At 37.2% G+C, this 24,765-nt stretch overlaps 1 protein-coding gene and 1 long non-coding RNA gene across 3 annotated transcripts; one reads left to right on the forward strand and one right to left on the reverse strand.

Moving 5' to 3' along the window:
- Positions 1 to 454: 454 nt before the first annotated feature.
- Positions 455 to 12,366, reverse strand: gjc4b (gap junction protein gamma 4b). The gene is made up of 3 exons (XM_079619336.1): positions 12,106 to 12,366; positions 2,278 to 3,454; positions 455 to 1,688 (listed from the first exon to the last, which is right to left on the reverse strand). The coding sequence occupies exons 2-3, from the start codon at positions 3,422 to 3,424 to the stop codon at positions 1,675 to 1,677; spliced, it is 1,161 nt and encodes a 386-aa protein (XP_079475462.1). The 5' UTR covers positions 3,425 to 3,454; positions 12,106 to 12,366; the 3' UTR covers positions 455 to 1,674.
- Positions 11,617 to 24,363, forward strand: LOC307002091. 2 transcript variants are annotated; one of them, XR_013798418.1, is made up of 5 exons: positions 11,617 to 11,803; positions 14,512 to 14,627; positions 15,810 to 15,864; positions 16,094 to 16,164; positions 23,789 to 24,363. It is a non-coding gene; the product is annotated as an uncharacterized lncRNA (long non-coding RNA). The 2 variants fall into 2 exon arrangements; XR_013798419.1 differs by lacking the exon at positions 23,789 to 24,363 and adding an exon at positions 16,949 to 17,690.
- Positions 24,364 to 24,765: the final 402 nt, after the last annotated feature.

Raw genomic sequence — 24,765 nt, forward strand, 5'->3', positions numbered from 1 at the left:
CCCTAATCCAACTAGTAGTAGATCTTATGGCAGTCATTAAGTTATCATATAGACTCTGGACTAAGATAAGTGTGATATACTGTAAGGTTATCTCTAAAGAAACACTAGAGTTACAAAGAACAGTCTTGAAAACATTTTCCCCACTTCTACATTAATCTTTAAAAGAAATTCCTCCTTTCCATTTGTGACATCCTCAATGCCTATCAAAACATTAGGGAAATCACTAGCAATAGTTTCAGTGTGGGCAAAGACATTAAATCTTATCTACCAATCCTTAACTGGCAAAATCAATATCCAAGTACTTTGTACTAGAGTGACACGAAGATGTTTAAAGGACTACAGTTGCTTTCCAGGCAAAGGGAATAACATTAAACTAACCAAATACTTGTAGATTTACCAGCATGGCTGGTTACATACATCCATATAAGCAGCACAGATAAAAATGAACATTGACACACAGTTTTTAGATCAAAGGTTTATTTTGGCATATTACAAAATAATTGTACAAAACCTTACAAAAACATTGGAAAATGTAAAAAATTGAGATGCTGGAAAAAAGTATCAAAAGATGGAAAACCTGGCTGTTAACAGACATGGGTGGATTATTCTCCTACACTTTAAACTGTTTCAAGATGACATATTGCATTGGCACCATGTATAAAACTTTAGGCTTTATGGCTTTCCTTATTGCTATTCAATGTAAACTGCATTTGGACCAACTTACGGTTTCATTTGCATAATGGAGGCAAAGATATACACTAATCTGAACAGAAACTATTTAGAGAAAGGATGAAAGTGAAAACCAATGAAATGTAACGTTCTTTATTAGTGCTTTCGAATGTGTAAAGATAATCTCTGAAAACAGTTTGCCTCTAACAGTTGGTCAAATGAAACAAAAGCCAAAGAAAACCAAATTAGCTTAAAGCCTCACGAAATGTGAAAAACTGAAACGATAGCCTACAAAATACTATTAATTTACATCTAAAGCACACAATATGCAAATAAAATATCAAAAGCCTCTTTGTAGATCAATAATTGATTCACAAGTATTCAAGCATTTTCCAGGTTTCCATTTTGTTCATTACAAACATACACTAATTGTGGTCCACTACTCAAAACACAGCACTATTCTAAACAACTACTCTACATTTCTGACGTGGCTTTATACTGGCTCATCCATCTCATTTTGGAATGGCATAGGTAATATGTAAACTCCAGTTTAAGGCATTTTTGAGATGTAACCCTTGGCACTTCATTAGAAGTGTGGTAAACAAATGGAAGAACCACTGATTTTTTTTCCTATGAAAAAAGTGAGAGATAAGAGACATTGCAGTCGCCTAGTGACCGAGTATAACAAACATCTTCCTAACTAGCCATAGGGCACTTTGGAGTAGTATCAGGCAGACTGGCTGATGTCAAGTATAACTGGCTGGTGAGATTTTTGACTCGACGTTCACTTGCCATAATACTGCACAACACATTATCACAGATTCACCAGTGTGCATACAGACACAGGTTCCACTCAGTCTCACGATGCTTCACACAATGTTCAGCAGCCAAACAAAAAATACACAATACACACATACAGACTTTCCATTTTCCAAGATGAGCAATTGGGCCGCAGTTGAGCCGCTTCGCTGAACAGGCAAGCACTTGATAGTCTCTGAGTCTCAATCAGGCACGGATCCCTATGAGAGAGAGAGAGAGAGAGATAAGACAAAAAAATTATTAACACACACACATTTATTCTAAGAATATAACATAAAATCTCCATTTACATACTTTTCTTGAAATTTTATATATAATATATATATATATATATATTTATATATATATTTTAGGGCTGTAAACGATTAATCGCATCCAAAATAAAAGTTTGTTTACATAATAAATGTGTGTGTACTGTGTATAACTATTTTGTAAATACACACACATGTTCATGTATACATTTAAGAAAAATGTGTTATTTATATATAAAATATTTATCATTTATATATATATAATATAAATCTATATACATGCAAATATATATATATACACACACTCACAATGTATAGCAATTATACACCGTACACACATTTATTATGTAAACAAACTTTTAGTTTTGATGCGATTAATCGTTTACAGTATATATATATATATATATATATATATATATATATATATGTGTGTGTGTGTGTGTAAGGTTCACATTTACTTGTTTCTACTAATTTGTAAATGTTTCTACAAACTACAACAGTAAGCTTTTGTGAAAAAAAAAATACAACAAAATTTCACCTTTTTCACATGTGCTCCCTTGCTTCTCCTGAGCAAAGTTGAGTCTGTTTTGCTCGACAGCGGTGCCGTTGGACTCTGGGCTGCTGCTGCGTAAAGGACTGCTCTCACCGTTCTGATAGGCCATATCTAGATGCTGCTGGGCCAGTTTCAGGTGTTTACGCAGGCGGTCCATATCTCGCGATGACGACTCATCACCAAAAGACTCTCGACAAGAGTCCAAGTTATACTCCGGTTTGATTCCCATGGACAGCTTGTCTTTTTTCAGGGCAGTGTGGTACCCTGGCGGGGCAGTGGGCACCTGTCTGCATATGGCACCACGTTGGCGTGCACTGCTTTGTTGGCGTGCAACGCTTTGATGGCGCGCACGTCGCCGGAAAGCATCACGGATTCCACTGAGGCCCAAATGAAGAATCTCCAGCACCGTGAGAGACAAGCAGAGACAGCTCACGGCATACATGATCAACAGGAAGATTGTTTTTTCCGTGGGACGCGACACGAAGCAGTCCACCGTGTGCGGACAGGGGCTGCGAGTGCACACGTACGAGGGGGCGACCTCAAAACCATACAGGATATACTGGCCAAAGAGAAAGCCCACCTCAAAAACAATCCGTGACAAAAGCTGCAGGATGTACACCTTCATGAGCCCATCCCGCTTTATTCTCCGTCGTCCATCGTGTTTAGGGGCTGGCTTCTCAGGCGCTTTCTCTTTCTCTGGCAGGATCTCCTCCGTCATCATGGGGTCTTCCTCGCCATTGTCCTCAGCCTCCTCATAATCACGGTTGGCTCCGCGGTTGATCATGGGCATGCGTTTCCTGTTCCTCGGCCTGTACTCGTCATCATGCATGCGAGCGATCTTGTGCATAGCAAAGCCCAGGTACATAATAGTCGGGGTTGTGATTAGAATGATCTGAAAAATCCAGAACCGGACATGAGAGAGCGGTGCAAATGCATCATAGCAGACGTTCTCGCAACCAGGTTGCTGGGTGTTACACGTGAATTTGCTCTGTTCATCGTAGTATATTGATTCGCCGCCCACAACAGTCAACACAATGCGGAAGATGATGAATAACGTAAGCCAGATCTTGCCCACAAAGGTGGAGTGGTTGGAGATTTCATCCAACAGCCGTGTAAGAAAGCTCCAGCTCATGGTGCTCCGAGAAGAACGGCTGTCTCAGTCCTGCACGAGAACAAGACATTAACTGTTAGTAATTGAAAATAATACATTACATCCAATGATAAACATGTCATGAAAATACCGTACCTTCCTATAACATGACTGACAAAAGCTGTATCACTAATGAGAGGAAATTAAGTGCTAATTCAATAGTAAGAATTAATTAAATGGTAAACATCAGGGACAAAGCAAATTTATAATTTCCCAAGGATTCTAGATTTTTTTTGAGACAATGAAGTCGGTCTCAAAAAGACAGACTTCCTGCATCAGGAAAAGTTGAAAGTTCACGTGAGCACACAAACCTGGATTAACCAGCTAGATCCTCTAGATGGAGCTAAAACGTTACTTTTCTAACAAGCTCTTTCACAGAAACACCAAGTCGGATGAAGTAAAAACCAAGACTTGGAAGTAAAAAATAATAATAACACCTTAACATTAAATAATTGAATAACTACATTTAAACCATTTAATAAAAAAAAAAAGAAGAAAAAAAAAAGAGGCATTTTAATAACTATTATTAATTAAAAAAGTATGAAATTTTGCTCTTACATGAAGAAACATTTAAGATTAAATGTGATTTAAAGTTTGATGTTAACTTCACCTCATTTTGTATACAGGCCTTCAATTAACTCAATTAACCTTAATTTAAATTTGGATAACATGGATTTAAAAAAGGCACACAAAAAAATAAACTAAAGCAAAATATACTTTCAATGTATCATTTGAAGGAGGTATTTATCACCTTAGTGTTAACTGACCTCTAGTGTGTAACACCTACTTGTCAGCAAATACAGCAGTGGTTCCCAAACTTTTTAGATTGGCATACCCTCAGAGGCATTTACACTTCAGCCCCTTTCACACAGAGATTCCGGAAAACACACGAATAATGTGTCCCGGGATTTGTTGCGGGATAGTTTGATTTTGATTCATTCACAATTCCATTGATTTTCCGGAATCTGTGAGCGTGTTCACACACATCACGTAAAGATCCCGTAAAGACACGTGACGTCAGGATGTGTTGTTTTACTAGGTCTCCATCCCGGCATCAATCCCGGGACGTGTTTGCGTTCACACAGAAGGCTCTCTAGCAATTTTACAGCAATTTCCCGGGATCAACGCGCTGTGTGAAAGGAGCTTTAGACTGCAGTCACACCTTTTCTATTAAGAGACAATATTTGCCCCCTTAAATTAAAATTTCTAGGTGAAATTTTTAATTTCATTTTTAACCTTTATAAAGACCCTAGTAAATGCATGTCATGTTTTGTCAAATTGTCAATAGCAATAAATTAAACCAAATAAAATTTCAATCAGTATCAACAAAAGCCATCTTTGCACTGGCAGTGGCACAAACTGTGCCTAAATGACGCATTTACACAGTATAATGCTGTCTCAGAGGTGCCCTGAATGCAATTACAATGGCATACTGTTATGAGATATTTTGATAAAAAAAGAAAAAAGAAGGTAAAAACAAAGTGATACTTTTAAATTAAACTGAACTTTGCACGGAACTTATCAAATGCATGTTTCTTGGGTGGATGCGGTGCCTTTTAAAGCACTACAATTTTCCCGTTTTTACACTAGATGCTGCATTTTTGTTGAAGCATGTAGAAATACATGCTTGGTGTTAATGTTATTGTAGGGTAGAATTAAATGAATGCCAAAACTCAGCATTTTGTTCACATACCTAGTCACCTCACGTTCCCCCAGGGGTATGTGTACCCCAGTTTGGGAACCACTGAAATAGAGCATGGGTCTTATGTAGGCTAGACCTCAGACACAGAAAGAAACCCTTTTTGGAAAAACCATCAGTGGAATTGGTCTGTGGAATTGGCAGCTCTAACAATGTAAATTCGAAACAGGCAACTAGAGTCGAACTCAGACTCGAGTCCAATTTTGAATGAACTCGGACTGTCATGCACTCGGATGAATTTGTACTCTGACTTGACATTTTAGACTCTGAAAAATTTCAGAGTACAGTCGAGTCCGGGCACTGGAGGACACAATATTATTCAAAAACTAAACGAAACTACTTGTGTTGTTTCAGCGTTGAGCATTGTAGCAAATCACTGACATGTATATTTAGCGCATGAACAGAGGCAAATCAGAGGCGTTTTAGAGTCACCATGCGGAGAATTTGCTCAAAATGTATGTTCAGAATCAGCACAAGCTTTATCCTTTCACAAATCCCCTCATAAACAACAAAGTCTAGATGTGATATAAATAAGAAATTCACTGTGCAGTGCGGACAACTTTAGTGTTTATGATGAGAGTTTTAGGGAGAGTGCAGAACGCGGTAAGTAAGTGATGGGTTAAAGGGAGCGCTATTGACAATCTAAATAATAGTTTTGTTTTTCATGCTTCTAGAGGACCAGTGGTTATGTTCACACTGTACATTATAAAGAGTGATAACTGCATTTAAATGTGGGAGTGAATCCGCTAAATTTTTGTCTTGAGTCATGAAATTTGCGATGACCGACTTAATAACCATAGCAACATTTTGCCATCTAATAATGTTATAATTTTTTATACATTTACACTTTAAATCATAAGTTTACATACACCTTGCATGCAGAATCTCCAAAATGTTATATTTATTTATTAATGAGGAGCCAGGGGGTGTAAACTTTTGAACTAGATCATTGGTGTATATTCTTCTTATTTTGGTTAAAAATGTGTTAATTAATTTAGTCCTGCCCTTCAGAGAGTAAATAAGATATCAGCATGTAAAACAAAATAAGAAAAATTAACATCATCATCTTGCTCAAAAGTTTACCCCTGGCTCTTATAGATTGTGTTGCATTCTTGAGCATTACCTTGCAGATTCTGAAAGATGTACAAAAAATAAATTAACGTACGACTGCAACTATACATTGCAATCATTTTGTAAGGTTTAAAATGATAATTTAAGAGCTCAGTGTTGAGACCTTTCGCCAGAATTTGATTGACAGGCAATCTGAACAATCATAATGCAGATACACGCCATTTTTGTCCAACAAACAAACCAAACCAGATTTAAATCAGTGGATTAGAACTTGAAAAATGGTGTGTATTGATTTCTTTTTGCAGTACTGATGTTCATTCAGGTTTAAGTCGTGCTATAACTAGAAGAGATGATCAGTTCACGTGCTGCTTGAACTGAGGCCTACACATTAAAGCACCACAAAACAGTATTTAATTTTGAATTTCATAATTACAAAATTTAAAAGCTGAGACATTCATCAAGTAAACAAGACGCTTCAGGCATGGCTGTGACTTGATTTTTCCACAAAGTTCTGTATGTGAATTTACCAAAACATCTGTTAAGACACTCTGGGGTTATTATCACCATTATTGATTCATTGATTTTCTATAACTTTGTTCTTGAGTACTGGATGTGGATTTTAAAATGCAACGCTACATAATTTATACATTTATAGATTTTACTTTACAATGCTGCACTATAGAAATGCCTCCAAGAAGACAACGAACCCCCCCCCCCCCCCCCCCCCCCCCCAAAAATACCCCCCGCAAAAAAAGCCTAATAACATAAATTCTAATAAAACTTATAGGAACTGGTGGATGATATGCTGCCAATGGCCACAACTTCTGTCCATGGGTTTATTAGAGACAGTTGCATAAGTGAGGGCAACGCTGTTGTGGTAGAGAACAGAGATTAAGAGTGCAATTTAAAGGGATCAAATCACTGTAATTTGTACTCGGTACAAAGGGGCCATATCCGATTGCCAGCAGAAGTACAACTGTGTGGTTGTCGTTTTGAACATTCCACAGCTGGTGCTCAGTTGGCCCTCAAATTACACTTCAGCAGGGCCCCAAAAAGGCTCTGCACACTACACTCATAACACACCTAGCTTAGAGATCTTATAAAGGTGTGATCTAACAACAGGGTGCATGCAATTTTCCATGCCACTTATAAATATTAGACAATGACTTTAAATTTAAATATATATATATATCAGGGCTCCAAACAAAAAAATCAAGTAAGGAGCCATTGGCTCCTATAGGGGGAAAAAACAGGCGCCAAATAATTTTTTTAAGAGCCACATAATAATGCATTTACTTTTAGTCACCCTGTTGTGTGCATGTCTCTCCTCTTCTTACAGTTTCAGCATTTTCATCTTGTGAATGTTCTGGTAACTGAAGCTTATTTGGGAACTGAATGTCACTTCCGACTTATGAACTATATACAGTCCAAATTTTTTTTTTATATAATAAATAATAAATTCCCGCAGCTCGTATGCACGAGAAACTGCACGTGCTAACGGTGCAGTCTGTGGAGCATTCTTCGCGATTAGCCTATGTGATCGCGTGCATTTTTATGCTTGTTACTGTCCCTGTGTTTTCTCACAGTCTCTTTTTTGAAATGGTTAGTTCCTGTAATGAACTCCGTTTTCCCCGCTATTTCTTTGCCCGCTCTTGAACAAAAGTCACAAAAAAAATTTTGTGTCTCGTGATCATACCTCAGTAGGGCTGCACGATTTTGGCCAAAATTATTTGTTGATTTGTCACATAGGCTAATTATAACTGCTTTTTACATTCATATTGTGCTACATCTCCTGCTAATGTGTATCAAAATAAAATGGGTCCTCTTATTCACCAAAATTCAGTGCTTCTCCAGAATAAATAAAAATAAATAATTTATTAATATTTTAAATTGTATTTATATTTTATATACATTGTATTTATAATAATTATTAGGATAGACTAGAGATATTATCTTCTGTTATTATTATTATTACCTATTATTACATGGCTTGGTTAAATTCTAATGTAGAATGCAGTATGTTATTTCTTGATAAGACACAGTTGCCATGAAAAACAGAGCGTTGTCATGGACACGGAAGCAATACAATCGTTTTTAAATCAATATTTTGTGTCAAATTATTGATTTATTTGGAAGGTAGCCATGTAAGCGGGATCCCGATGTCAGTTAATAAAATTCTGTAGTTGTTATTTGAAAGGTCTCTTGTTATTTGAAGTCTCTCGCGCGCAGACACCCTTATCGGTCTCTCTCGCGCACTATTGCTCGCGCACAGACACACTCTGTCTCATCTCGTCCAGTTCGCTTCGCTTTTGTCCAGTCCGGCAAAACATTTTAGTTTCTACATCTAGAAACTAAGCTGTGCGGTGCAGGGAACAACTCTGATTATTGGCTCGTCATGGAGTCAGCGCTAGATTGGCATTGCAAAAAAAAAAAAAAAAACTTTCATATGGAGCGTTCTATGAACAGAATGACGCATTTAAAATATCGCATATTTTTTGTTAGCAGAGGTGTGTCATGCGTGCTGGTGATTGACAGAGATGAGGATTGCTTGAAGAAGTCCAATATTTTTCGCTTTGACATTTTTTTTTTTCTGACGCGAAAGGTGACATTCGTTTTACCCGCTCATATTTTGGCGCTTTCACTCAGTTCACACAAAGCGTCTCATTTCATGACGTTAACAAAACAAATGAAGCGATAGGCTACTGGTTATAAAACATGCATGTATGATGCAGATTTTACAATCAAAGGGAGTAAATTTGTATTGTCGCCAATGGCGACCTTGGCAGAAATTTCACTCGCAAATAAATATATTTGGTCGCAAATGCGACCATTTTAGTCGCAGTTTGGAGCCCTGTATATATATATATTTATTTATTTTTTAAGCTCAAGCGCATGCAAAAAGCTTACGGCAAAACTAATGATTATAAATGTAACAAAAAAGAGACTCTGAACATTAACAATTCATTAATAAACTAGTGATTTATTAACCAATAATCAATTTATAAATAATTATTGAATCATATGCAAAGTTGATGATACAGGCTTGTCATCTCCACAGATGGACGTGCATTTAGAGAAGTTAATGTCATGCAGTAAGTGTGGTATAGGCTTGCTGTGATAGTCTAAGTCATCGGTGTTCAGCCGCAACACTGGTCACATCACATGCTCACTGCGGCGTGGCACCGCTCTCCGCCATTTTGATTTTTTTTTATAAAAATAAATTTACTTCAGTTAGAGAACAGACACTCCAATTAAAAACTGATGACCCATTGCCGCTTTCTGGGTCTGATCTGGCTCACACTGACGGCAGTATTGACACCATTATTTACATTTGACCGGAGCACATGCAACTTTCGCCCTTTAAGGTGATGGGCTTGAAGTTTCCGGACAACGTGCACTACGCAGTTTAGCCAATTACAACACACCGGCCCAACTAACCAATCTGAGCCCATTGCCTGTTTCTGAGGGAGTGGTTTCATAGAATAAGGAAGTCAACCGGTCGTTCAAATGACAAGAGGAGAAAGCGGCTTACAATAAAGATGAAATTGATGAAAAATAAGGCAAAAAAACAAAAAAACAAAACAAAGACCTGTTATATTGCATCCCATAAACACAATCATGCAAAGAAAAAAAGCAGTAAACCACCCCTTTAAAGTTTTTAAAAGAAGCCATTTTCGGCTTCAGTTTCGGTTTTCGGCCAAGTGCATCCTAAATTGTCGGTATCGGTTTCGGCCCAGAATTTTCATTTCGGTGCATCACTAGATATTTTATTACAAAATTCTTACATATTGTAGTTTTAAGGTGCATGATATCATAAGAGCAGTTTACCATATTGTCTCATCGCTTGCACTACAAGATGGCGATGGCGATAATATAAAAACAGGTTTGAAAATATCGCAGCGTCTATGACTGCTCGAGAAAGGCTCGTATTCACAAGCGACTGCAACAAGCTTTTTTGAGCCACAGTTCAAGGGTTTTGTCACAGACCTTGGAAATCTGTCTGTGAAAGCAAAATCCAGCCAAAAGTTGTGTAGTGTGAGCCTGCCTTAAGCCTACTCTCGTCGACTAACATTTAGTCGACTATTTAGTGGGCAGCCCTAGTAATTATTAACTCAAATAATTCCAAATCTGTACTTTCTTCTTTGGAACAAAATATATGTTATTATGAAGAATTAACAACATTGACTTTCATTGTTTTGACATCAACTTAAAAAAAAAACATCTGCTGTGTCCCAAGTCCTTTATGAATGGGAGAACTATCCCTTTAAGTTGTTAAAAGACTGGGAGACCCTCAGCAATACCTCAAACCTAACCCTGACCTCCTCTTCAGTCAAGCAACTCCACACAGAGCAACCATTACCACGTCAGACATTAACTTCAAGAGAGAGAACAGAGTGGCTTTGTGGAGACATCTGAGAAAGAAGTTATCGTTCCAATCCAGATTCCTTCAGCTCTGGTGGAAGGACAGGAGGCTGCTACTTCAAAACAACATCTCAGTTTCAAAGACAATTAAAAGCAATTTGAAGCAGCCAGACTTACCTGGCCTTTGATAATTAATTGATCAAATAATAGCCACAAAAATGCATTCGGTGTAAAATCAATTTCTCCCATGTTTGTCTTTTTAAGTTTCAAAATAAATCACATCCCCTATACCAAAATAAATTCACAGAACATGAGCTTATACAGTAATGTGGCAGGATGATGATGGGTAACTTTGGCTTTTAAAGCGTGGCTTTTAGTGCAATATCTTTCTTAATCAAATAAACAAAGTTTAAAAACAAACGCTTTAACTGTCCTTACATGATATTTAGCAGTATATAATTAAAGGCCAGTGTAAACCTATGCTCATAAAAACATCGGTCCATAAACGGTTTAACATACAAACAGTAATAAAACCAATATTTAACTTTTTTTAAATCAGTAATTGAAATGTATCAACAAATTAGTAGATTTAAATAAATCTGACCTAACAACATAAAAGTAGGCCAACTTATTAAACAGTTAGGCTAGTCTACATTAAAAATTACATCACAAATTGCATTAAAACTTTACATAACCATTCACTTAAAAAAATATGCGTTTAACTACGAACGCAAATACATAAATATAGCTTAATATAGTCCAATGATCATTTTTAAAGTTTGTAGTTCAATGTATGCCATCAAAAAGAACCGGTAGTAGGCTAACATTACAACAACTAACGTTAGGCCTATTGTGTTAAGTTACAACATTTCAGTATATCGATAAAGGGATGAGAGATCCAAGATGCAAAATAATCTGTATCTTGTCTTTTATTTGTTAAAAATCGACCGATAAGAAAACATCACATACTGAGCATATTTTCTTTAAGGATTGAACTGAGATTTTTTTTTTCGATAAATATCTCTCTCTCATCCAACGCAACGTGTCGATGTGAACGCGCGCGAATGGTGGCGCGCTTTACCTGAGGTGAATCTTTTGCTCCTCTCGAAGTAAAAAAAAATCCAACATCCCTAAAAAAACCCAGCGTGGCGGTTCAACGCCACTTACAGAAGAACGTCATGACGACTTAATATCGACCACAGAGACGTTTCATCGTACAGTTACGAAAGGTCTGTTTGTTATCCATCCACATTTCCATGAAAAATCCCATTCCAGCTGTGCTTAAGTTTACTATTGTTCTCCGCCTGACACAAAGACGCGACAGTTCCTTATAAAACAACTTAGAGGCCCTAGTTAAACACTAATTGTCTTGTTATTTGAAAAATACGCGTATGTACTTCTCACAAAGCAACCGATAAATCAGATAACTAGTTATTTTGCTGTGTGTGAGGCAAGATGTCACCAAAAATCCGTTGGCCGCGAGTCACTGTCGACAATCAGTCGGTTGAAAAGCGGGAGAGAAAAAACATACCTCGTTGAGTAGATTTCCACACTTTTCCTCAGCTACGTCCTCGGTATATAAGAGAGCATGAAATATCACCACATCTCAGCTATCTTTGACGATAAAAGCCACACTCTTTTTTTAACCCATTCGGAGTATGGCTACATGTGAATCCTCCCCTCATGCCGACGGGGGTTCATATACAGAGTAGGACAAAGGCTCCCAAAGTCTGCTCCCGCCTTCGCGTCTGTGCACCCCACCCCCTTTACGTCTTGAGTATGAAATCTGTCTGATCATGCTTGCCCCGATTTTTAATTTTTATATCTCATACCCACTATCACATCCTTGATTTGCATCCCGTCATATATTTTGGATAAATGTAAATAAATAAATAAATAAAAATAACAAATTCCACAATAGCACATTAGCTACTGCGGAGCCCCTAAAGACATGGTAGCCTATAGGAAAAAAATATTTATCTGCATCCGAAATCTCATACTTTATTGTAGGTGAAAAACAGTATAAAAAGAGGCAAAAAAAAAAAAAATACCCAGATGACCTACTTCTTCCCACGAGATTCTGAGGTGTGCATACAATGGACACTTTACTATCCCATGAGGCCAAGGAAGAGGATTTATGAATGGAAGTGAAGCGATGTACTAACCCTGGTTGGTCACATGATAATGATAACATGTTGAATATAGTACGTCCAGATTATATTTAAGCCTACACACTCATACTATATAGGAGAGTAGAATAGAAGATACTTTTTTAGCGGTCATGAAGTAATTACTATAAGTAGGCCTACCTACTCAAGCGATTTCAGACTCTGACGATGCTTTTGTGTTCTCTCGCAAATGTTTTGTGTTCCCCAGAGAAACTTTGATTTACCTTGCAAAAACTTGCGTTCTGCAGAGAAACTTTGCGTTTGCTCGGGAAGAGCTCAAAAGCGAACGCAAAGTTTCTCGGGAGAACGCAAATGTTTTGCGAGTGAACGCAAAGTTTCTCAGTGGAGTGCAAAGGTTTTTGAAGCGAACGCAAAGTTTCTCAGGGGAACGCAAAACATTTGCGAGTGAACGCAAAACCATTGACTTATTTTTTCCCCTGCCATCTCATTTCCCCCCCACCACCATGTCCCTGCAGGGCTCAGTACAGTGACAGAAATTTGTTTAAGTGGCAACATTTGCCAACATTGATTTTTATTTTTTTAACTAACGATTTTATTAGCCTATTTATTTAGCAGGAAAATGTATATTATAAAACTTAAAGTGACAAAACTTGACTTTTATGCACTCTAAAAAATGCTGGGTTGTTTTAACCCAATTTTGGGTCAAATATGGACAAACCCAAACGTTGGATCAAAAATGCAATTTAAAAATGTAACCCAATGGCTGGGTTTGTCCATATTTGACCCAAAATTGGGTTAAAACAACCCAGCATTTTTTAGAGTGTGAGGTGGCAGTTTTGTATGAATGTGATGTGATTTAGTAAGATTTTTAACAGATCACAAAAACGTACAAATAACATTGTACGAATTAGCCACCAATTTACCGAAACGTAAAATAGTTACAAATTGCCATAAGAGTGTGTTGAGTATTCAGATTATTTTCGATAATCAAATTAAGGAACTACCTTGATTATTAAAATGGTTACATGACTTGGGCAAATATATTTCTTTGTGTTCTATAGAAGAAAACAAATCAAACAGGTTTGGAATGATGTAAGGGTGAGTTAATGAATACAAAATTTTAATTTTGGGGTGAACTATCCCATCAATTGCTGCACATATACTATCTTAAACACTTTACAAGGGTGTATGTCAACATAGCCAATATCAGGCGTTGTACAGGATTGCATTTTGGTGACTATATATTTTACAGGTCCCAACTGTGTTTAAAAATTAGTCATTAAAAAAACAAAATTGTTCTGTTGCTACGTTTACTTCAATGAACCATTGTTAATGTGGGGGTTTTTTTAACAATATTTTTTTTATGTCATTCTTCCTTTTTCCTCTTAAGTTTTACTGTTGATGTAATTTTTGCTTCCTTCTTCACTTTGGCCCAGACAATGAACAAAACTGAAAAGATAAATCTAGAAGATAAATCACTGTTTCATTGTGATATTTTTTCCGTCAGTTTGTCACGTGATGACAATTATTACGGAGCAACTTACTCACGCCACTATTCATTTTCTCAATGTTACAAGCAATAAATTTACTGTCAATCCTTACAAACAAGTTTGGATTGGGAAGGGACTAAAGTCCCATTCTAAGAGCTACTGTATTTAATCCATTTTTGGTTGATTGTTTTTTTACATGTATTTAATACATTTCATCGTCAGTGAACCCCTGTTTATAAAAAGGAAGGAGGAAAAGAAATATCTTTAAAAGCATTGCCTGAATGTAACGTGTCATTGTTTATGTAACCAAACCAACAGCTTTCCCTTTTCCTGCCGAGGATGGTGCTCGGAAGTTGTTGTTATTGAAGATCTTTCCTCCATTGCGTTTTCCACAGGATGAGGCTTTAAGGGGGGCTTCCCTTTCTGAGTTCTGGGTATGTTTTTAACATATCAACACATATTCAATACCAAGTGTGATTTGATAGACTTATTATAGTTGCCTGTAATCTTTATGTAGAAACAGTGCACCCAACTTTTGAAGACTTTGGATAAACCAGCTGTGGCTTCTGGCAGCATTAACCACCAATCAGATGAACAAATGCAGACAATTTACATTTGTAAGGCAATGTGAGGGATGTTCGTTTAATGCATTATTTTCTTCTTTATCTTTGCAGTAAAACTACAGAAATATATTTAAAACACAAAAAAACTCAAGTCTTCATACTTTTTATCCCAGTGCCATACCAACAGAATGACTGAGACTGAGCTAATTGTTCATCTCAAACTAACAACATTCAAGAAATAATTATCCCTAAACAAAATGTCAAGCCTTTTATTGAGCCTTTGTCATAATATTCTCTACGCTATGCATACGTTTCTGTTAACTATAGACCAGCAGTAATTTCACATATGATTATTTGGCTCAGGGACCTTTTTTCTTTTGCCAGAGCAATTTAGAAATCTATTTCTAATAGGCCTAGGTCTCTTATAGTGCTGGGTCATAGACGAATCTGATAGCCTGCCAGTCAGATAAATGCAACTGTCTAATGTGGTTTGTTTCATGGTATTTTTTACTGCTAACCACAACGCTTTTGACAATAAAACAAACTTCCATATTCAAAACATGTGCGGATCTAATCACTTGCATCCTAAAGTGAACCTCCACTGCAGTTTTTCCCAGAGGTTAGTTATTATTTAATAAACACAAATGGCCTAAAATACCTTAAGTTGCAGTCGCCATTCAATGCTAGTAATTAACTAATGCCATAAACATACACAGTTGTTAGAGCTTCATTTACAGTTCTGCAGGGAAGTGAAATAGGTGCCAACTGCCGTAATGTTTACCACCTGTGTTGTTAAGCCTAATTTGTGCTTTACCAACTACCGCTTACTTTACTGTAACATAAAATACTTTTACAGGTCCCTCCGTCTTACACCTGTAATTTTTCTGATTTGAAAGTTTCTTATTTTCTTCTTTGAATCAGAATTATGATTTTTTTTTTTTTTTTTTTTTTTAAGTAATCCACTCCTGAATTAATTAGTGTTTTATATTGTGTTTTTAGTGCTGTTCACTTTGACATTGTGATTGTAATTGAAGTTGCTTTTATTTTTTTCAGTGGAACCCAAGGAGAAATTTTGAAGAAACCCTTTCCGTGGGGATCAAACTAAAATGTAAGTGTTTATTTACTAATGATCTTCCATTCTGCCTCAATCTCGTTTGTGTATAAATCCAGGTTTATAAAATGGACATGGATTCACCAGGTTTGGGGTCACTGATGTAAGATTGCATTGGTTTGAGAGGTGACGATTTATATGAATGCCAACCTAAAAGTTCTATATTGTTTTTCTTTAGAAGACTTTGAAGTGCATGGGATGAATGTTTTTTTTCTGTCCTTTTTAGAGCTTGACAGGTCAATGAACTGTCCTACCTTTTGTGTTAGATGGAAAAAATAACAAGATTTTGGAATGGGGGTAAGTAAATAATTTTCTTTTTGAGCAAACTATTCCTTTAACTGAACAAAAGAATGATAACATACTCATTAAGCTCTAAAACAGATAAGAAGGTTGGCCAAGTAAATGGTATAGTTCCCCTCTGGCAGGGATTTTCAATGTGACTGCTTAGCCATTTGGGGGTTGGGGTACAAACCAGTGGATGGGGGTTGGGCACTTGTGCTGTTTCACCCTTGTGTTAGATGACCGAAGAGGTGGGGGGTGAATCTCCTATTTCAATAAAGGTAAAGGGAGGTGTAGTGAGACAAGTACTTCTCGGATACAAGGTAAAAAAAAAAAAACAAGACTTGAAACCCCCCAACCCCCTAAGTAAAAGCCATAGACAGATCTAGTGTCAAACTCCCCCGACATTGTAACAGATGGTTGGAGGTAGAGCCGTTTGGGGGGTGGGTTAAACCAGCAATTTCTCAAAGATCCCCATTAAAAGTTTTCTTTCTTTGTACAGCTCTTTTGCCATTGAGTAGTTACCTGTAAAAAAAAGAGGGAGGAACAAACTAGAAAGAATTAGTATGAAACAAAGGAGATATTTCAAAACCAGGTCATTTGGTAAACAGTAATTCAACAATTTATTTGCATGAGCTACCCAGTTTCGTTAACCATACTATTAACCTGGAAACACCCAACAATACATTGAATCTATCTCTGTCTTCAATTTCCTGAATCTTGTTTGTGATATGGAACAAATCCTATGACTTAGAACACATTAGTGTTGAAAAAAATCTTTATTTCCTTCTTCCTTTTAAAGTCCCAAACTACCTTGAAACCAATCACGTCAACGTGTGATCGTCAACGAGTGGATCTCTGAGCTGGTGTGAGTGAGTGGAGGCGGGGATCATATGCATATTCATAGAACCGCGTATACTTAATGAGGCATGGGTGGAGAGTTACATTTAAGCTATTTTAAGGCATGAAGAATGTTTTTTCAAGGAAAAAAACGTTTAAAAGGTAATGCTTAACCCTGCCCAAAGTGTATACACAACATGGATGTATTGTGGGATAATCCGCCAATAGTCGCTAATAATGTATTTTGGATGTCAAACAGCTTTGTCTAATCTGTAAGTAAATTATGTGAGCTCCATCACAAAGTCCTGAAATTGTTAGGGATTCTTCAGAGTGTCCCGGCCCAGTGTGATTCACATCTCAGTGAAACAGTTGCACAATCGTTGTGAGATTTACAGATCAAGAGTGGAAGTGTGCAATGAATTTACTTATGTAGAAGACACTTTTATTAAAAGCAAATTACAAATAAGGACCATCACAAACATGTTAATGGACGACAATATTGTGAATTCCACAAGTTTCAAGAGAAGGCTAGAGAAGTCCAAAAACATGTAAAATTAATGAATATAACGTATTTGTGGGAAGTGTCTTAGATTGTGGCTGTGCGTTAAGGTAAGATTAACATGCATCATATCGAATAATGGTCAGAGATATGATGTATAGGGTATAATACTGTATGTTCATAAATTAAAGCGATAGTTCACCCCAAAAAAAAAAAAAATGCCATTATTTACTCACGTGTTTTTCTAAACCTGTAAGACTTTCATTCTTCTGTGGAACACAAAAGAAGATATTTGGAAAAAATTTTTTTTTTCATTTTTATCATGTAGTGAAAGTCATTGGGATCCAGTATTATTTGAACCCCATCGATCTTCAAAATATATTTTGTGTTCCACAGCGGAAAACCATAATTCAGGATGGAAACAAATAAAAAAAAAAAATTGTGAGAATTATCCATTTAAGTGCCAAGTATACATAAAAATAGCATCACCTCGATAAAAAGTTTTGAGAACCAGACTATATGTAACTCATTTTTTCGTGATGATGTCAGGTTCAGGCTTCTGTCAGTGAGTGGGCAGCGAGGGGCCTCACAGAAGCCTTTAGTTACACCGTGGTTTATAGGTCAGCTCTGCCTGGAGAAAGCACATTCTAAGGAAAACATTCACACACACAAAGCACCTCTGTTTTAGGAAACAGTCTCAATTTCCAAAGGTATTTGGAATTTCTAGAGAAATGGTTTGCATCTTATGGACAACAAGACAACAGTGTAGCGGCACATTATTTGCAGTTTAAAATGATGCATCTCAAAAATACTTGGACAGAGAAAGTGACTGTGCATGCACGAATGGAAAAGTTGATGACTTCCATCTGGTACACAATGTGCCGAGAGGGAGGGTGTGAGTTTTGGGGTTGACTGGTTGTTTTGTCATGTTGCTTAAAATTGAATGTCAACCAATTTTGATACGAGTAGTTGTCTTAAATATTTAAGAGATATTGAATTTATTTTTTCACAAAAACTATTATTATTAAATAAATAAAAAATATTATTACAAGATATTTGCTTTGGCCAAGAAGATATACACGGATAGCCTGGCAAGCCAGACCCACATCAAGATGTTAGGTCTGAGAACTCACCATTGGCATGGCTCAATCCGAGGGGCGGGATAAATGGTTGTCTTTCAAATTCCCTCTGCACGCAATAGGATAGCGCTACAACCAACCAAAGCAACAAACGGTTGTGGCTGAGTGAGCCCCATGCGTTTTCCCACCAGCTGGGTGATATAAACATTTGCCGTATCCAGTCGTCGGCAAAACTCCGAACACATCTTCCTTTTTTAAGAATGACTTAAAGGAGAACTCCGGTCAATTTTAACATTGAGCTCAATTTTTAGTAAATTTGGATACCTGTATTAGATACCATTTTGGATATCTAAATACCTGTATTTAGTTCCTGTTTTCGGTCGAAGTCCAAAGTAGGTATTCGACAATCGACTACTTTGGACTTTGACCGAAAACAGGAACTAAATACAGGTATTTGCGCTGGCTGAAATAACATCATTTTTATTCATATCTTTCACATCTAATGCAGTCGGATTCACTCGTGTTCACTCTGAAGGAATCACTCAACATGGCTGGGCACTTGTATGACACATCAAGGATGATAAGAGAAATAAAAGCAGGTTTAAAATTAGACCCCATTTAAGTCAATAGGGTGCAAATTTTAAAAAGAGGATAACACGTTGTATGCAACACCGATTTTTGTCGTTGTTCTCTGTATTGACAGCATTCCAAATTTACTAAAAATTGAGCTCAATGTTAAAATTGACCGGAGTTCTCCTTTAAAGCAGGCCAATGCAGGTTCGGGAATTTCTTCGCTGTATTCTCGCTTTTTGCTCGCAGGTTTCTTTATAGAGCTCCCCCTACAGCTTCGGAATAGATATTTGACAAAACTTTTCGAAAAACTTGTTGGCGACTCTCAGATACCAGAGGCTAGTAGATCAACGACATTAAAGCAGACGGGACATTCTTTACAACATCGTCTTCATTCGGGTTCGAACAGCGTGAGGGAGCGCAATAATGACAGAATTTTAGCAGATTTCGCGGCCCGCCGGCTCAAAGTTGCAAGTGTGTTTTTTCCGCTCACATGCAATAGGGGGGTGCGAAACGACCACCATTCAACCCGAAAAAAGTAATATAACCATTCCAATGACTCTGAAGCTGTTCGGTTAAGGTAAAAAACCTGCATAGTTCACCTTTAAGTGCCGTTCTTTGTTCTTTTCTCAAAGAAAAGCTTAACTCCAAGTCCTGCAGGGTCGCGGCCAAAGCCGATTCGAAAGACCGCTGTTCGCCAGCCATTCTTTGTTTTCAAGTAGCAGGGAATTCACACGGAACCGTCACAACTCTGCCGTCATTATGTTAAGCCCGCCCACCGACTGCCAACGGAGAGTTGCTAGACTACCCTGGCTGCAAAATAAAGTTTTGCTGCCGCTAGGGTGCGTCTAGATTTCTAGGGTAATGCACAGCACAGATGTATTTTTTGTAAAACATTTTGGTCATGTCTAAACTGTGATGAAGATGTGTTTTCATGCCAAAGTGCTAGGAACACGGCCTGTGTTGATCTTCTCTACAGTGTTTTACGTAACCAAGTCTAAAGTTCATTAGTATTACAAAAGCTGAATGAACCTTGTCTGAGAAATGTCTTAAACAATCATGTTGTCCAACTAAGCAGCCATAATGGTGGGAAGCATGTAATTGGGTTAAAGTATTTACACCTCAGTGCTCATCGTTCACACCTGCTTTGGCAGACAACGGCCCTATTTTATGCTTTCGCAGTTAAAAGGCTGTGTAATCACATACGCACAACAGAAAGCCACATGGTGCAGATGCCACACTTAGCAAACTTGAACTCATGAAAAGACAATGTTAGCACAGCATTCAGTGGCATGACCTGCTTTTGAATACACTGAATATGGAGGAGGAAGGCTTGACGTTTTAACAATGCAAAGAATCTTGACAAATGTTGAGGACCCCTGTTCAATTGAAGAGGTCACTTTGGGTTGAGACTTCACACCTTTTACCCCCACTCCTCAACCAGAGGGTTGAAAGCCATGTGGCTCCATAACTTTGCACCGTGAAAAGAAATACCTTTGAATTTTAGCACCAGACTGGAACTTGTAACAATAGCCTTTAGAAGCGAATTGCTCTGTTACTTGTGACGAGGTGGAAGAAGTTTATATCAACGAAATAAATTGATGTTTGATTTTCAAATAATGTCTCAAGTTTGTCTACTCTTAAACTATGGGCATTACTCGTATCAATCGACCCTATTAACCTTGTAATTTTAAGTGATAAAAGTTAAAGTTCAGTGCTCACAAACACATACCAATGTTTATTGCATTCTTACTTAGCATTGTCTGAAATTTGGGTCCCCTCTAAAGCCAATCTGCTGAACTTCCTTTCAAAATTTTTGCAATAAAGTTTAATGACCAGTCTGCAAGCATCTAGATGATTACTGCTCTCCACAGGTCTTCTTCATTTCAACTCCTTTAAGGACTTTCAGCTCCTAAGGCTTAAGTTCCCACTGTCCCAACAAATTCCAGTGGTTGTTAGATTTTGTTGGATTAGTGTCTTAATCCAAAAAAAAGCTGAGGCAGTGTAAACCAGCCTTTAGTCTATACACAGATAAAGGAACGAAAAGGAACACCGACTTTGGGTATGTGCAAAAGTAGGTGTTCCTTTTTACATTAGTTTTTTGTTTTGTTTTGTCTATTGTGCTTAGATGAATATACTTTAAATTTAGACAAATTATTCCAATTTTTATTGAACAAATGTATCATAATTTAACAAACAAATATCATGTAAAAACTTATGCATTTTTCAGGCGGCATCTTTTTTCAGTGTACATAGTCAAAGCTTCTTATCAAAGGCTATTTCCTCAAACGCCACTCACCATTGCTCAGTTTTTTGTCTTTAGTACAAATACTCTGTTTACAATTTGTGTGAATATCATTTAGCATTACTTGCACTATAGTGTAAACAAGATGCTATTTGTTGCTATTTGTACTTTGTGCAAACAGTATCTACCACATTCAGTGTAAATATAATTGACCTTTTTTAGTGTAAATAGCCATACCAATTTTTAACGCTTTAGTTATTCATTGTCCTTGTTTTAGATTTTTATTGTGCTGTCACGTAAAGAATGCATTCGCAATGTGACTTACACATTCTGACCAGCACATACCTTAGTTCAAGTTTAAATGTACATTTCTCTTATTTTCATTAGATGAAGTAATGTTTATGTTGTCTATATATTTCATTAAATTCATATGTGTGTTAGGTGAGCAAATTAACCTTGTAGAAAAGCGCTTCAGTTTGTTTAATTCACTGTTCAGTTTCAGATCACACAGCTCAATTGGGTCAATTCCAGACATTTGACTTTGATTGAATTAATTAAAAAATAGATTCTTTTTACATTTTTCAAAAATATTGTTAGTGCATTGTATTGCAGTGTTCAAGCCCTTGACTTCTGGTATAATTAATATTATTTACAAAACTGCAAATTTTTTCTATATTATGACTGTATTTCAAAATTATTATATATTTTTTTTATCATTTATTTGAAACTGCTCCGGATTACTCTAACAGTCTTCTCCCAGGCATGGTGGAACTTTATCCCAAGTCTGAGAAACAGCTGATCTATTTGCCTTGGCTATAGCTTACCAACTGCTGAATGTCTCCTCAGCCCTTCAGTGCAAATCAAGATGCTAAAAAACAAGTCAGCACAAATTAACTTAACTTCAGAGCTGTCATGTGAACAGCCTAGAGCCATGCTTTGGTGTTTCACATTAGTTTAAGCTCACGCAATCAGGTCTGCTGCCCAGAAGAATGGAGGACTTTGCCAGACCATTATTTAGAAGAGCTCAATGAATGTCTGAATGTCCCTGTCTTTGCTGACAGTAGGGGACAACCAGTAATGAGGCCAAATTACTGCAGAGTCTGTCGCTATTGACCTGAATTATCCATGCAACATTCATGAACTACCCTAAACAATTAGTTGCTCATCACTAGAGTTTAATGGTAATTTGTTTGTCATTCAACAAGCAGAGTATAGTAGCATAATTGCATATTTAGCACAAAAAACACATCTCCTCAGTATAAAGAGAAAATGTCAGTGACTTTTGTTGAGACAACCGTGGTTAAAGTAAATTACTACTAAGCCATGTTACTCTATGTGGGATGAAGCCCGCACTTGGCTGTCTGATGCAGTGGTTAAAGTTCTATGTTTGTATCCAAGAGTTTGCAGTGTTCAATTCCTGGAAGGGGCGATTCAAAGCCTTCGACTGGAGTTTGGGTTCCTGCACTGTCGCCTCTGGCTTTCTTAGTTGGGGACACTTAAAGGGATAAATCCACCGTTTTTTCATATTAAACTATGTTATTCCCTTAACTAAGACGAGTTGATACATACCTCTCTCGTCTCAGTGCGTGCACTAAATCGCTCTGTCTTGCGGCGAAACTTTGTTAGCACTTTTAGCCCAGTTCATTCAATAGGGGCCAAGCAGAGAAGCTACCAAACACCTCCACGTTTTCCCTATTTACAAACAGTTACTCGAGTAGTGTAACTCGACCTAGGACGGTGACGCAAAACAAAACGTTGCGCTTTTCTAAGCGTGTAAAATGGATAACTATTGTATGGCGGAATACCATAGCAAGTGCTTGGGAGCACTTCGACTTGGCGCAGTAATATCTTCAATAATATCTTGTTTGTAGCAGACCCAGAACCATATCTGTTTGAACCCGAGTTCACGGAGGAGGAATTAGCTCTTTTGGGCCGTGAGCGGGGGCTTTTTCACGAGTGAAGATATTACTGCGCCAAGTCGAAGTGCTCCCAAGCACTTGCTATGGTATTCCGCCATACAATATAGTTATCCATTTTACACGCTTAGAAAAGCGCAACGTTTTGTTTTGAGTCACCGTCCTAGGTCGAGTTACACTACTCGAGTAACTGTTTTTAAATAGGGAAAACGTGGAGGTGTTTGGTAGCTTCTCTGCTTGACCCCTATTGAATGAACTGGGCTAAGCTAAGTGCTAACAAAGTTTCGCCGCAAGACAGAGCGATTTAGACGAGAGAGGTATGTTAAGGGAATAACATAGTTTAATATGAAAAAACGGTGGAGTATCCCTTTAATGTTCAAAACTATTATTGATCGCTATTTTATGAGAATTGAACTGAGCTGGATGATGACAACTTTTGCAGAACTGCTTTATAGATTAAATTAACTCATTTAATAATTGATGATCTTTGCAGTGGAACTGAAACAACGCTGGACTGACTTCAGCTGAACAACAGCCGAAATGCATCATTTTCCTGTAATCACTGCAAAGCTGCTTTGAAACCATCTGAATTGTATAATGCACTATAAATAAAGGTTGACTTTGCCGTCTGCCTGCATATCTGCATATTGCACAAAAAAATTCAGAAAATGGCTAAATAAAGGTATACATTTTTTTCAAAAAACATTCTTACCAAACCTAAACATTTGAGTATTGAGAATATCTGAATTATAATCTGTACATATGACTTTTAGATGGACAGAAATTTAAATGAAAAAGTCTACACACATTTCTGCTAGATTCTACAATGTTTGACTTTTGTGCAAACCCTCTGACACTGTCTAAACAATTTAGATTAATGGCCAATTCAGATTAAAGTCTACTTCATTGTATAGGATGGTGTTTAAATTTTAATCAGCACAAACACAGCTACTAAGCTGACAAGATAATGCAAAACTGCAATTGCTCATGGGAAACAGTAAATGCTAGACAATAAATGCTTGCTTCATTGGTTTCAAGGGCTGGTGATGAATAAATGGTGTTGAATGCAAGGGGCTCATATTCACTTTATCATGGATCTGAAGTTACCACGAGTGACAATGCAGCTGTAATAAAGGCTTTGTTATGTAGGGACATTAGTGACATAGGTGAGCTAAAATTCCCTGAAGCACTTCATCTGAGCACTGGTAAATAAAGATGTTAAATCCACATATTACCAACACATAACACAATGCTCTTGACTGAAAACCCACCCTCGCCTTTCTTCTTCTTTGCTGTGTTCCAGGTCACTGAAACTTAAACAAAGACTTGTACAAAGGTTTCAAGAAATAATCTACCCCCAAAATGAAAATAGTGTCATCATCTATTCAACTTCATGTTGCTCTAAACCTGTATGCCTTCTTCTGTGGAACATAAAAGGTAGTATTTTAATGACACATTTTATAATAATAA

Source organism: Phoxinus phoxinus, assembly GCF_949152265.1.
Source record: "Phoxinus phoxinus genome assembly, chromosome: 7".
NCBI classification, from domain to species: domain Eukaryota; kingdom Metazoa; phylum Chordata; class Actinopteri; order Cypriniformes; family Leuciscidae; genus Phoxinus; species Phoxinus phoxinus.